Source organism: Ooceraea biroi, chromosome 2, assembly GCF_003672135.1.
Source record: "Ooceraea biroi isolate clonal line C1 chromosome 2, Obir_v5.4, whole genome shotgun sequence".
Taxonomy (NCBI): Eukaryota; Metazoa; Arthropoda; class Insecta; order Hymenoptera; family Formicidae; genus Ooceraea; species Ooceraea biroi.
In genome coordinates, this window is record NC_039507.1 from 9,933,869 (window position 1) to 9,947,728 (window position 13,860).

General features: G+C 39.7%; 1 protein-coding gene across 10 annotated transcripts in view; it reads right to left on the reverse strand.

Annotated features, from left to right (window-relative positions):
- LOC105279139 (dystrophin, isoforms A/C/F/G/H) overlaps positions 1-13,860 on the reverse strand; it is a 442,569-nt gene that overhangs the window by 58,037 nt on the left and 370,672 nt on the right. For 9 of the 10 annotated variants that reach the window (XM_026967748.1, XM_026967742.1, XM_026967747.1 and 6 more), the window contains one exon: positions 6,716-6,882. In XM_026967748.1, the coding sequence (XP_026823549.1) occupies positions 6,716-6,882 (167 nt within the window). The remainder of the gene's footprint in view (positions 1-6,715; positions 6,883-13,860) is intronic. The other variant, XM_026967743.1, reaches the window with a different exon arrangement.

Here is a 13,860-nt window from a genome sequence, read left to right on the forward strand (position 1 = left end):
ACGTTCAGAGATTATTTATTCTCAAAGAATAGAAGTTTCTTAATTCTCCGTGACTCATTAAGATTAATCCTAGTAAATAACAATGTTTATTGCGCTGAATGTCCTACGGCGTCTGGCAGCTTCTATTTTTCAGACGGCCGGTGAATGCTGTTCGAGACTTCTTTGTGATAGATGGCCATCACACAAATTATTTGCAACAAAATAGTTTCCGCAGCAGTTCTGCACTTCGCAGGGATGTTTTGCCTCGCTTCATTCTCGGAGATGAAACTTCCCTACCCGTAATAAATGATGCGCGTCCATCAAGCCCAGGAAAAGACTTTTTAATATATGTCGATATTTGTTTTGCTGTCGGCAGTTGAGAGATTACAGCGGGACTTATTACGTTGAGTTTTTCGTTTGTCTGCAAACAAGAGAACTTTCGGAGTGTAAGCAACGAAAATGCATAAGACATTTTTGTATTATTCTCATGTTTGCAAAGGTACTAAAAGGCTCCATTCAGTATAGAATGCTCGGTATAAAATGAATTTTCCGCACTCATTCAAGAAAAATGCCAGAAACTTTAAGCAATAAATTTAATTTGGCTGGCAAGAGCGTAATGCTTTCCTCTCTTTCCTTCTCATTTGTGATTTCGAAAAGATCCAAAATAAGATCACATAGATTCATCGACAAAGATAAACAGCCTCGCGAAAATGACATCTGGTAAACTACTATATGCAGTTCATCTCTCGATCGATTATATTTTCTAAAATTTATTGTTACAGGAGTAAAGCGCACACAGTAGAGTATAAGTTCTCCGTGTTATTTCAAAATTATATAATTAATTACTTCAAAAATTAAAACTGAATGTCACTATTATTGAAAACCAGAGAATCACGATCGTCCGCATCGATGCTCATTGTCAGCATCGATCGTGCTCATTACTGATTTTCCAATAAGAGAAAGAGGGAATTATCCGATAAGCATTTCGTGTTGGCTCGTTTGCATCGCCGGGAACGATTTCGGGTGATCCTGGGTATGCGTCGAGCCGGTGGAGATAGGAAGTCAAATTAATATAAGACTGCGGCGAATTCCGGGCCGATATCGGCGACCAAAAAGAACGTGTCGTCCGTAATTACCGGATAGCCGATAATTAAAGCGAAGAGAGGGACGGCGGATCGGCAATATGGAGCGACGAGGAAGAGAAAGAACGCGTGGAATTTAAAAGTTAAATTATGTTTTGTTCATGAATTATGCATCCATGTGGTGCGCGTAGCCTTTCGATTGCGCGAAAACTTTGATCTTCCGGGTGCGAAGTATCATCGTCACACAACTCAACAGCTTTTAATCGACGGATGCAACCGTCGTTTACGAGCACTTTTGCCGATCCACTTGTTCAACTTTGACACTAATCGTCAACTGACCAGAGCTTCCGAGCGAGCGATGGAAGCACGTCAATCATTAAATAACATTACAAAAACATCTGGAATAAAATGTAGTGACGGAACGAACCACGTTGTTGTATCATCGAAAGGCTTATTTACCGGAACGTGGCGATTTTATCGATGCGACAGATCGAACGAGAAACTGGTTGCTCTGACTCGCCCTAACGAGAATAAATAAATGGATTTGATGAATATGCATCTTGCAATTAAGCCTCGCTTCGGTTACTGGAAGCAATCGGGGACCCTCACGACAGCCGCATGTATAATTTGCAACGGAATGAATTTCTTAAGACACGCAGCGATTAAATTAATCCGTTATGTAAGCGACAGCTAGTTGAAATCGCAAGATGTATTTCATATAATATTTCATTAAATTCGATGGATATAAATCACCATAAAACTTCGATTTTACGGAGAAGAAGACTATATGCTGCTTGTTATCACTTAATCAGAGGGATAATTTATCCAAATTAAATTAAAAATAAATTCAATGAAATTTATCAAAATACTAATGGCTTTTTTTACGTAAGCAATTAAAGGAAATAAAATGAGAACTTCAAGCTCTCGGGAAATGAGAGCTTCTCACTATAGACTTCGCGAATGAAAGAAATAGATGTCTTACGAAAATTGACGATAAGAACTAGATATAATATAATATATATATAAATGTTAAATTAAATATTAAAATCTTAATGATATGGACTGTGGAGAAAATCTCAAAATAACTCATTTCGAGGAACGTAAGCAGCTATTTATAAACGATGAGGTACTTGAATTATATTAAAAGATATTTTATGGTGCTGACGGGTCAACGTTATTTTGAGACGCGTTAAAAAGAAGTTATTATCTACTCCGTCGCATTCGTTAAAGTTCAGTTCAGGCACGGCCGATCATTCACGAGATAGATAATAAGATTCATCGTTATATTTTAGCAGAATAAAATGTTGCATAGCGTAATCATTCGCTATACCTACCGATCAATTAAGTAGATCATGTTCAAATCAATTAAGTAAAAGCTCTTCTCCCAATAATAATTTCATACTATGTAATTTTTTGTATCCGAATTTCTATTTGAACATTTTCCTGATACGCGTAAAAATATCTGAAAATTCGCGTTTTTTTTTTTCAAGGAACAAGTAAGACCGAATGCGGTAAAATCTCTTTAACTATCGGTACCATTATCTCAGCTTTAGCGGTTTTAATTTATAATCAAGAAAATATATTTCTAAGGCATATTTATTCAACTTACAAGAGAAATATTTCTTCATTAGATAACTCATCAACAAACTGACGTTAACGGTTATTAACATGATGTGCAGTCGATTAATGCTTTGCAATTTGTAGTATTACCAGTTTATCGTGCCGTTTAGTAATCCATTATGGTTTAATTACATCATACTTGACGTTTACCTCGTGTATACCGATAAAACTTTTTTAATTGGCGTACCTCTCGCGCGCTATCCGAATCGGGATTATCAATTATCCGTCGTCATTGTTTTATTGCGAGTCGACGGTCGGTGGTTTTTCCGGTGAATAAACCGATAACCGAGCGATAATCAGCTAGAAAGACGGCCAACCGAGCTAGGATCAACCGGCGCCGTCGTGTCGTCACATTATCCCGTGTTATCGATGTATGTACACATGCTGTCTGTGCCTCGCAGCTATGCGATCAGAGTGCTGCCACGTGTGCGTGCAACGCAGACGATATTGCGTACGCGTATCGTGAATTCCATTCGATTGGCATGCGTATACGTCGCGCCTCCGCTCCGTCAGAATCATACACTATGTTGGAATCTTGTTTCAGGATATTTCGTGCGAGATCTGCAGTTCTTGCTCAAAAAGATTTAGATTTTCAGATAAGATCGATATCATCATGGAATCGTTAGAAACTATCGCTGCGATGATCGTAATTTTTTCTACTCAAGATCGAACAATTGTGTAAATAATATTTTAATGATAAAGAATATCAATCTTGAAGGATCTTGATCAGAATCTTCGTGAGAAAATTCTAGATTAAATATTTTCACAATTTCTCTGGATATGAAGTTCAATCTTAACTAAAAGAAATTCTGTGTGATTAAATTGCATCATTTCCGAAAGATCTTGAGCAGGAGCTTGATGAAATTTCCAGGAAAAATATTGTTATAATCTACAAATATGTTCGCGAATCTTGTATAAACAAAATCGAAATTGATAGATCAGATATGTAAGATTCTAATTAATTTTCAAATTCTCCAACGATGTGTGTTGTCGTGATTAAAGGACTCGCGAAAAGGGATACGACACGATATACCACTATCTACGACGTACCACTATCTCAGGAGAACTACTACGCGTCGCATGGGGTTTATTTTCGAGAACGACGTAGTCGAACGTCGTGGCCACGGAATATTCAGCCGTGTGGCTGTGTGTATTCAGGCATCGTCTTTCACACACGCAAACGGGATGCAGATCGTAAAACCGCTTATGAGACCGAGAATGCGCCGCCGCAAAAAAGAAGCGAGACGAATGATGCTACGATGGTGGGCCGGGAGTACAAGGAGAAAATGCGGGGGACCACAAGGGGGTCGACAGCCCGATTCCACAGGCGAAAGGATGCATTAAACCCCGACGACGATGACAACGACGACGACGTACATACAAGCACGATTTACGCCACCCCCGCCGATCCAGCATGCTGATGTCGATCTACCCCTGCACTTGGGCACCTGGGAGAACGGTGAAACGAGCACGATTATCGATGCATCGCGAGTACACCCGTCGCCCGATAATAAATTCTCGATCTTCCCGGAAGACGAGAGATCCCGGTCGCATTTTCTCACCCCTTTGCCACGTGACGCTTATAAGCAAGGGAGGGCTGTTCCGAAGCGAGGCTCTTTTCGCTCGAGGACGCATACACGAGGCGCCTCGCAAGGTTTGCATTAAACTTGAGGAGCGCATTCTTTGATGAACTCGGTCGTCAAGTTCCTTCCGCTGAATATTTGATCGCGATTTTTGCGCGTTCCTGAATTTTCCTGACGTTAAGCAATGTTTCGGCGTTCGATGCTAAATATAATAATTATACGCCTGACACAGAGAAAATGAAGTCAGTTTAGGTATAGATAGGTATAAGTAGATGGTAAAGTTATTTTACCCAAAGATTTCATTCGCAGAAATTTATTATTTTTCCAATCCCATGTGTGACTGCGAAGAATTAATGATCTTTCAACACCGATTGAAAATAAAATCGAGGAATGCTACACACGCATTCTTTTGTAAACGACACTTGCGTCCGAGTGGCCTCCGCTTTTCCGCGATGTTGGGAGATGTGCTCTCCTAATTCTTAATACTCGTATTATGTGCCCTGCCGAGCGCAATTGACGCACGCGCGAGCAAAGTCGAGCCCCCGATTAAATGGACGGTCAGGAAATTGGAGCTATTTCCGATATCGAGAGACGGAGGGAGAAAAAGAAAAAGAGACGTGAACACGAGATTTCGGTGGCATTAGACGCGACACGAGCGTCGATTGGCCAAGAACGCATCTGAGGATCGTCTTTACTACGAGGCAGCTCGTTTCCGAACGTCTTTTCCCGACGCTTACCAATAAACGGTTCGCTTGCTCCCTCCAGAGCACAAAGTCGTTCCGACAAATGGAACCTCTCATAGAGAAAATTGCAATGGCAATCATAAAGCGATACGAGGGAAAAATTGAGCCTCATAATACTGTCGTCGCTGTCCTCTTGTAAAAATTCCTGTTAAGGGACCAGATACCCCGACTCGCGCGGTCATTGCGCGTGGGTTCGCCACGCATGTATCGATATCGATAAATTACCAGGAATCTCTTTACCGTGGAATTTAGTTGTAAAAATGTTCTATATGCGGAAACACGAGAAGAAATACGACACTGTGCAACACACAAACGGCAGTTGTGTTTTTTAAAATAATATTTATATATTTGATACAAGCACAAGGAAAACATTTATGAATCTAATTGATTTTCTTTTATTTATCATGAAAAGCTTGATTTATATGACGAATTTATGTCATTTAACATTTTTTTCTTGCATTTCATGCATTCACAAGTATATGTAAAATTACATAATTAGATCTATGTTTAATATATGATCAATTTTTCCCTCGTATCGCTTTATGATTGCCATTGCAATTTTCTCTATGAGAGGTTCCATTTGTCGGAACGACTTTATGCTCTGGAGGAAGCAAGCGAACCGTTTATTGGTGAGCGTCGGGAAGAGACGTTCGGAAATTACATAATTAGATCTATGTTTCATATTTGATTATAGTTACGCTTTAGAGCATATTTTTCATCCTTAAAGATGCAAGTTAAACTTTTCCTGTGAGAGAATGTTCGTCGAATAAAGACAGAAGGAACTCTCATTTAAGTTTCTTTTGTGTTGCATAAGAGCTGATTAATTCTGAAGCAACTTTCGATAATACTTAATATTATATAGACTTATCTGTCCTCTCTCTCTTTTCCTTTCTCTGCCTCTCGATCTATCATAATATCGCGGCATATAGCGCGGGGAAAGGGGAATATAAATCAAAGTTTTCGCATTCACTCGCCGCCGCGGGGAAACTTTAAGTTTCGCGCTTAATTTAAGTTTGCATATTACGCCCAGCAACAAAATATCAATTAATTCGTGCGGAGCTCGTAGCCCGTCCGCAAACATCGTCTCTCTCTCTTATCTGCCCATCGAGATGTATCATAAATCACAAATTTCGCTTCGGGTCTATGCGTACACAGCTTCCTGATATATATTAACAATAAATAATAATTTACTCCTCTGGCAATTACTTGTGCGCCACTCTGCCATTTCACGGGAATCACGTAGGGAATCCATTACTCCGTATTAATTAATCTTTTGCCCTATCGACAATCTATCTTTACTCCGCATCGTTATCCCGCGTACGTACGTAGAGATAAATAACGTCGCCGACAATTATGCAGTTTCTTCTCATGCCGGTGATTGCGGAATCAATAATTATGCGATTTCTTAGCCAAGTTCTCCAGGATCCTCGCGTAATTATTCAGCTGACTTTGCAATTCATGCAACCCATCTCATGTCGATCCCACGCGGCCGCAAGAAAGGGAAAAAGATAATCCCGCCGTGCATCGAAAGTTCCGGATATCGTTCCTTAAAAGTAGCTTTCGCCTCCGTCTGTATATAACGGTACTCGGGGGTCAATCCGGGATTTATTCCCGCGAAATGCGATGAGAGATCGGTATTCATATCAGGAAATACACTTCGGCGGTAAGCGGCTTTTTGTGTAAGTTAAGAATGGGGTATGGTACTCACGTTAGCGGTGTCGTCGAGTTTCCGCTTCCACGCGTCGCTACGTTCGATTAAAGCGTTCCACTGCTCCGAGAGTTTGTTCACTTCGCGGCGAATGCTCCGTGTCAATTCGCGCGCCTGTTCCTCGGCACTCCTGTATCCTCTGGAATCGCCGTCCAATTCTCTGCCTGCTGTAGAAAAAACAAATAGCAAACAAACCGTTAAAGGTTTGCGAAAGCAAACATTTTGTGAATTCCGGTTCCCATTTAGTTACAAGATCTCGTTATCACAGGCTCGCCGTATACGCTTGAGTAACGAGGCTTCTAGTGTCTTTCACTTTCTGTCAAAAAAACAGAGCTGACGTGTTTCCCAAAATATTGTCTTCATCCAAACTGTTTTATCAGATAACTGAGATATTGACAATATCTTTCAAACATGTACTATCCTCAATGTGCGGTATAAAAATCCTTCTTGGACAAGAATAGATGCACATATAATCGAAATAAATAACATACAATAAATTAAGATTTCAATATTACATAATTAAACTCACAAGTTAATACTGAATTAATTAACACAATTAATTGCCGATATATTTTCTAAATACTATAAAATGCAGAAAAGACAAGAAGGCGGGGTGCGACGCAAGCTGGAGAATCTCCATCAATCTCCACTCGTATCCCCGACACTATGCTATTCTCGTAACAATCTCACGGTAACGCGTGCAACGGAGAGATTGCATCTTGCCGGCGCGCAGGAGATATCTGCGCTCTGACGTGCGCGCATATTCATGAGAGAGAAAAACCGAACGGGCCGAATCGTGCAGGAGCGCGTATCTCCTTCGTGATTTCTCGACGCGTCGGTCGGTCTATCGGTTGGCGGATCGATAGAAATCCGCGTGCGGTCCGACGATTAAACGGCGCGGGGCATGCACGGAGCGTTGGATCACACGGCGAAGACCAGCAACGGCAGTGCGCACATAAATCAACATAACACGCGGCAGATAGGGAACCAACGACCGAGCATATAGGCACGGCGTTATCAATGCTAAACATGCACATAAAAACTGTCCACCGCATGATACGATGCGTGATTCATAGGACAATTAATTCCCGCCGATGGGGCGCGGATATGCAGCCAACTGCCGGATTTCACCGGTCGTTTCTGCGCTTCGTTACCGCGGCCAGGTTTCACGGGGTTTCACCGTCCGCGTCGCCGAAAAATAGGAGGATTTCTTGCGACGATCATCCTGAGCGCGCGCCAGCAATTTTTGCAGGCTTCCAGCGGGCGTTCGGCAGTAAATCCCGCGATAAAGGCGCACCGATGATATTAAAAAAGATGGAGGAAAAGGAACGCCATTCCGTGCGGCACCGCACGATTATCTTTTCCGCGCGTCACGAGAAATTGATCGATCAATCCGGCGGGAAACGGCTAATGGATAACAAGCCGCGGAAAAACGCATCGTATACGGAAAATGATGGCAGCTTGCTGCTAGAACTGCACGCGGATGTTAAAGTGTCCGCGTGCATAGAACGTAGTTTCCAGGCGCGATATGTACGTCTGTGATAATTGATGGTTACTTAGTTCCGACGTCGTAAATTATCAAGACTGCGAGCGAGAAGAATTACTCTTCCATCGTAATCTTTTTCTGTCGCAAAAGTGGCTTATTTAACAAGCGAGATCCTGAAGAAATGGATTTATCACTCAGCTGTCACTTGATCGTCATGCCAAGCCATTGGTCTTAACAAAATATTCGATTCAAGGCGAATCAGACAAATGTGCGCCCATCGCATCGATATTCACGTTGTTTTCGTGCTTCTTTTATCAGTACGATTTTTCGGGAACTTCGATAAAATTTATCGGAGACGCCCACGATCGTTTTTCCTCGCAGACATCTCGATATTCGTAATCGAACCATTACCCACGAGCGGTAAAACTCGCGGTGTCCAGGAAATCAATGAAAACAGGGAAGCTTTTTATTTCGTAACGCCAAATGATTCTTCCTTCCCGGCGCTACTTCTGATAACAAACTTCCGCGCGATCTAACATTTTTCCTCTACGTTATCTCAGTTATCAAATCGCGCCGTACTGACGCAAGTGGAGACCCGGCCCGGGAACGACCTCGTTCCCTACCTAGCTTCTTCCACAAAATGCAAAGAGGTTGGCGATGGTGTCGAGAAGCTGATGCGACCGCGAGGCACGACAAGGCAGATCGAACGGAAAAAGCACATTCTTGGAAAACAGTTCTGGGAGCGAATTGAATTAGGCGACCGTGCTCTTCATTCCTGAGCCGTCTATTCAACAGTTGACGCTTTACTTTCCGGGCACGTACGCCACTAGTTTATCTAGCTCCCACGCTTGCTGACTTCCCCCGTCCTACCCCCTCGGTCTCCATCCACAATCCCGAAAGTGTCCTGCTAATTCTTTCTTCCTTCGCCACCGACCGGCACGTCTCCCGGTAGCTTTCCCAGCAAGCGGGAAGTGTACGACGGCGGAAGTAACGACGGAAGTAACGGCGAGATTCTCTAGAGAGCGTGGAGTACATCCCGAAGCTGTTATCGGGCAACATGAATAAAAGTGCCTGCCAGTAGAGACTCGAGAAGCGCAAGGGATATGTTTTCATCGTATTTCTATTAATTCTATTAATTCTACTAATTTCCGAGAGCTGTGTTAATAAATGGATGTATGTATACTGCACGATATCAAATCACCGATAACTAATTTATCTGACGCGTTTGCTATCGCGTTTGTTCACCTGTTTAATTATTATATGTTGTTTGCTGAACATTTGATTCTATTTCAGCTATAACGTATTCCGCAAACAGCGACAATTTGATTTCTTCAGTTTATATGCTCAGTAGACGTTTATTTTCTAAGTGAGTGTGTTCTATTTAATAGTTTACAACTGGAATATATGTACTATTAAAAAAAAATAAAAGCTTTTTCGAAGGCTTGTAATACCTAAAGTATATCTGACTCTTTAAAAATTTCTTTTAATATCAAGCTTCAGCACAGTTTTCGTAAAGATATAATAATAATATTTAATTTCTTCTAATCGTTGATATTTAATTTAATCGTCAAAATTAGAATTTTTCAAGATAGTGATTCCATGATCAAGAAATATAATTGATTATTCCTGTCCTATTCTTCTCGATAAATTCTGACAGTGTTAAAGATTTAATTTACTTACAAGCGCACGTGACTAGTTGGAAAAGCCGCTATTAAGAAGCGGTAAATCGGTTCTCCATCAATTATTTCTGATCAATCATTCCTGCAAGAAGCTATCGACGCACGTGTTCCGATAAGATGTATGGTCCAATCTACTTCAATTCGGAGGCGTAGCTACAGTATGTGCGCTAAAGCTCAGGGATCCGTGAATACAGAGGATCTATCAAACGTTTCCTCCTTTTTCTGATACACAAAAAGCTCCCATTTCTATTTCGAGATAAGAAACATCCAAAAAGAGTCTCGCTTCAACAATAAATTAAGCACTAAACTTGATGATTTAAGAATGCAAAACAATAAAATCGAGTCTCCACGTTAAAAAATTTCACATGAATAAAATAAAAAAAAAATCATTTATCCACTATCTTAAATTTAGGAAGGTAAAGTAACAAAATTAAGGTCTGACGGTTAAATATGAATAAAATTCACTTTTCTAGATTTAGGAAGGCAAGTTAATAAAATCGAGTTTTGACATTAAAGTATGAATAAATACAATAAAATATAATAAAAGACAGAATTCGTCAATGAACTTTGCTTGAATTTAAACTTAGAAGTTTAATGTCCCAGCTGCACAATCGGCCGAGGGTCGTTGACGATCGAAGTTCGCGAATAATTCACCCCTGTGAATCCAACGTGGAGATTATATAACACAGCCTTACGGTGCAATGTTATTCGTGAGAAATTGATCGACGTTGCGCGACGCGGCCGAGCCGGTCGCAGCCCGATGCCGTGCACGTTTCATGAAACGTGACTTCCTACGGAATGAACAAAACCGCGCGGGGCCGCTGTCGGAGCTGCTCGCTCGCAGGAGCCCGCCCGACGTTATTGGGATCAAATCCGTTCCGAGCGCGGAGCGAAGCTATCGTTATGGTTATTCCGGAATCTTAAGTCGGATATTACATGCCGCGCAGTGAATGACAATGTCCGCGAATCACAGCATCGTGAATGGCACTCGTGTATCGATGCAGCTATACGTCCGGAGTGCACGACCGCGAGTAACAATTTAAGCGACGTTCTGTTATACTGCAAGCATAACAATAACTTTATACGCGATCTCAGTGTGAAATATGACAACAATAATATTTGTCTCTTAATAAATATGACTTTTCCAAGACTCACGTTGGCATGTATTTCATTTGAATCGACTGATTTGAATTGAATGATCGACTGTCAAAGTCAATAAATATGCCAGAATTGCAATTACATATATCTATTTACATATCTCACGAATTTAGAAGAGTAAATATTGCTTCGAGAAATAGATTTATTTTGTTATTATTGTTAATTAATGTAATATTGTTGATTTTCTTGAAGATATTCTATAACTCTTCTTGAAATATCTTGCATATTAGAAGATTCTGTATCCATTGAAATAAGAGCGTTATTGATGTTATTAATTCTAGTATTGATTTCACGATGCCAAATGCATTTCCAGGAGCTTGCATTAAATATAGAACAATCTGTCACGTGACGACGGACGGCATCGACGAGCGAGTTTGCGCAAAAAAATAATTGAACGTTCTGAAAAGTAATTGAATCACATCAGTTTTGATGGAGAATAATGAATATTCTGTCAGAGCTTGCTTAAATTATCATCGGCTATTTTTATGCCAGCTATTCCGATGTCTGCCGTCACTCGAGCAGCATATTTGATAAATGACAATCATTATTGCTCACTAATATCAATGAGTGTGAGTGTTCACTAAAAATGTATCGAATATTTTAATGAAAATTAATGAACGATTTGCACGTCGTTAATTGCGTATGCAGATATCAGTAATCTATAAAATATTCTTCGCTATTCTATTTCTCGTTATTGAAAAACATGTGCATGAAAGTATGAAAAAAAATACAATAAAAATCTCTGAAAATACAATAAAAGCTACAATAAAATTAATATGCACAATAAGTAAAAATATTCTCGCGTATTAAATGATCGGTTATTCAAACCTAATTGATCGGAACATACAGGAAGTTACGTAGAGGAAGCTTCGTATTTATTCGTGATAAAGAGGATACTATTATCAATAGCCGATCAGTAGCAATCGTGATCGCCAATGAACCATTGAATAATAACTATCTCGTTAACTTGTTACCTAACTAATAACGCAAACTAGAAGGAAAAGCAGCACGCTGATGCTAGAACCTGCGTCGTATCTCCCTCCGGGATTTCAGCAAGTCCTACCTACAAGTTTCCGACTGTCTTCGGAGACGCCTCTTAGAAAGTCCCCGACTTCCATCCGTACCAATGTATTGCGATACTCGTAACTCGATTGAGAAGTCCACGTGAATCGCGAAGTTACGTTTATCCAGCTGAAGCAATCTTTTTCCTCGCCGACGTAACATGGATAGTCGGTTTTTTTTGTAAACATTGAATAAAGGTGTTGTAAATGCTGTGACAAATTTTTATCCAAAAGACAAAGCGTTTTCAAAGTTCTATCAACTACAGAAAAGGTTTTGTTTATTAATATGATATTCAAATAATATGATAGTCAAATTTCTTTTTCATGCATTGACACGAACAATCATATAAATTGTATTGAAAAATAAGTTACCTGGATAATAAACAGCGCATGCTACACAAAAGTGAGCAAAACAAAACCAAACTTAATTTTCTTCGTGTGAAATTGATATCATCTTTTATTTAAAATTACCCATATCTGAATTCGACCAAATTAAAGAAATCGAATTCAGGCTTGAATTATTTAGCGCATTATTTAGCGCATTCTCTAATTTTTCATATTTCTATTCTATTCAATCAGAGACGAGGCACGACATGAATAAAACATCTCGTCTACATTTCACAACTTTCAAAGTTGCCGTTATAGAACTCAAATCGAAAGGTATACACTTGTAACTATTCCGAAACCCTTCATATCGGTTCCCGATAGAGAGACGTTAACACCGCTGACTGGAAGTTTTATCTCCGAGCGGAATACTTGAAATGATATTGTAGTACGATACAATATGATGCTTTCCTCCACAGAAGGAGAAAACGGCTTACAATGATTATATAAGATTCACTTGCATAAAACTACATAGATCGCATAAAGGATCACATAAAGGATCATTTTACAATATACGTGATGAAAAGAAAATTAAAGATCGAAATAAAATGAAATTAAAACTAAAATGACATTCAAATTAAAAAAATTTCTAACGCCCAATAAAAATTTGGTTTTTCTTATACAGTGCACCTAGAAACATATTTTATAAATAAGATAAAACAATAATTAGTATTAGAATTAGAATTATAATTAGAAACAATAATTAATATTCCATATTAAAGTTTCTCTCTCAATTAGATATCATTCTTAAATATCTATAAACATGTATTATAATTATGAAATTTAATTAATGTTAGATATCTTGTTTTATAGAAATAATTAATTTAAATTATCAGTGGAAGTTTATGTGTGTTCGTACGGCTCGTTGTTAACTCTCGACAATCAGTTGCTTATGCTTTGTTAAATATGCAATAAAATATTTCACGTTATTTCTATTGTTTCTTTATTATATCCATTTCTTTTATTTCTTATGGTGGTTGATCTACGAAGGATTACTCCTTTGGGAAATCCGCGAGGTAAATAAAAACGTAAATCCTATATTTCGCATTTTGGGTATCCATTGCCCGAGCTATCTTAATATTCGCGCTTTCGGCTCACTGCGGGATTACGTGAATGAAATATTCAGAGCGTCGCAGTTACGTGTTCCACGCCCTCGCCGCGCTTGAAAAGGGAAAGACGATAAAGAATAAAGCTCGTTTCTGCTTGCGTGGATTAGGCCGGAGCCGGGAAGAAAACAGGAGGGAAAACGCAAAAATATTTCGCGGAATCTTTCTGGGAATCTCAGAATGAGCGCACAATCGGTGGTTGTTCTTAGATTCCTGCCGCGGCATTCTCCGCAACCGACAAGGAAATTCGCGAACTCAAGAGAAAATATGT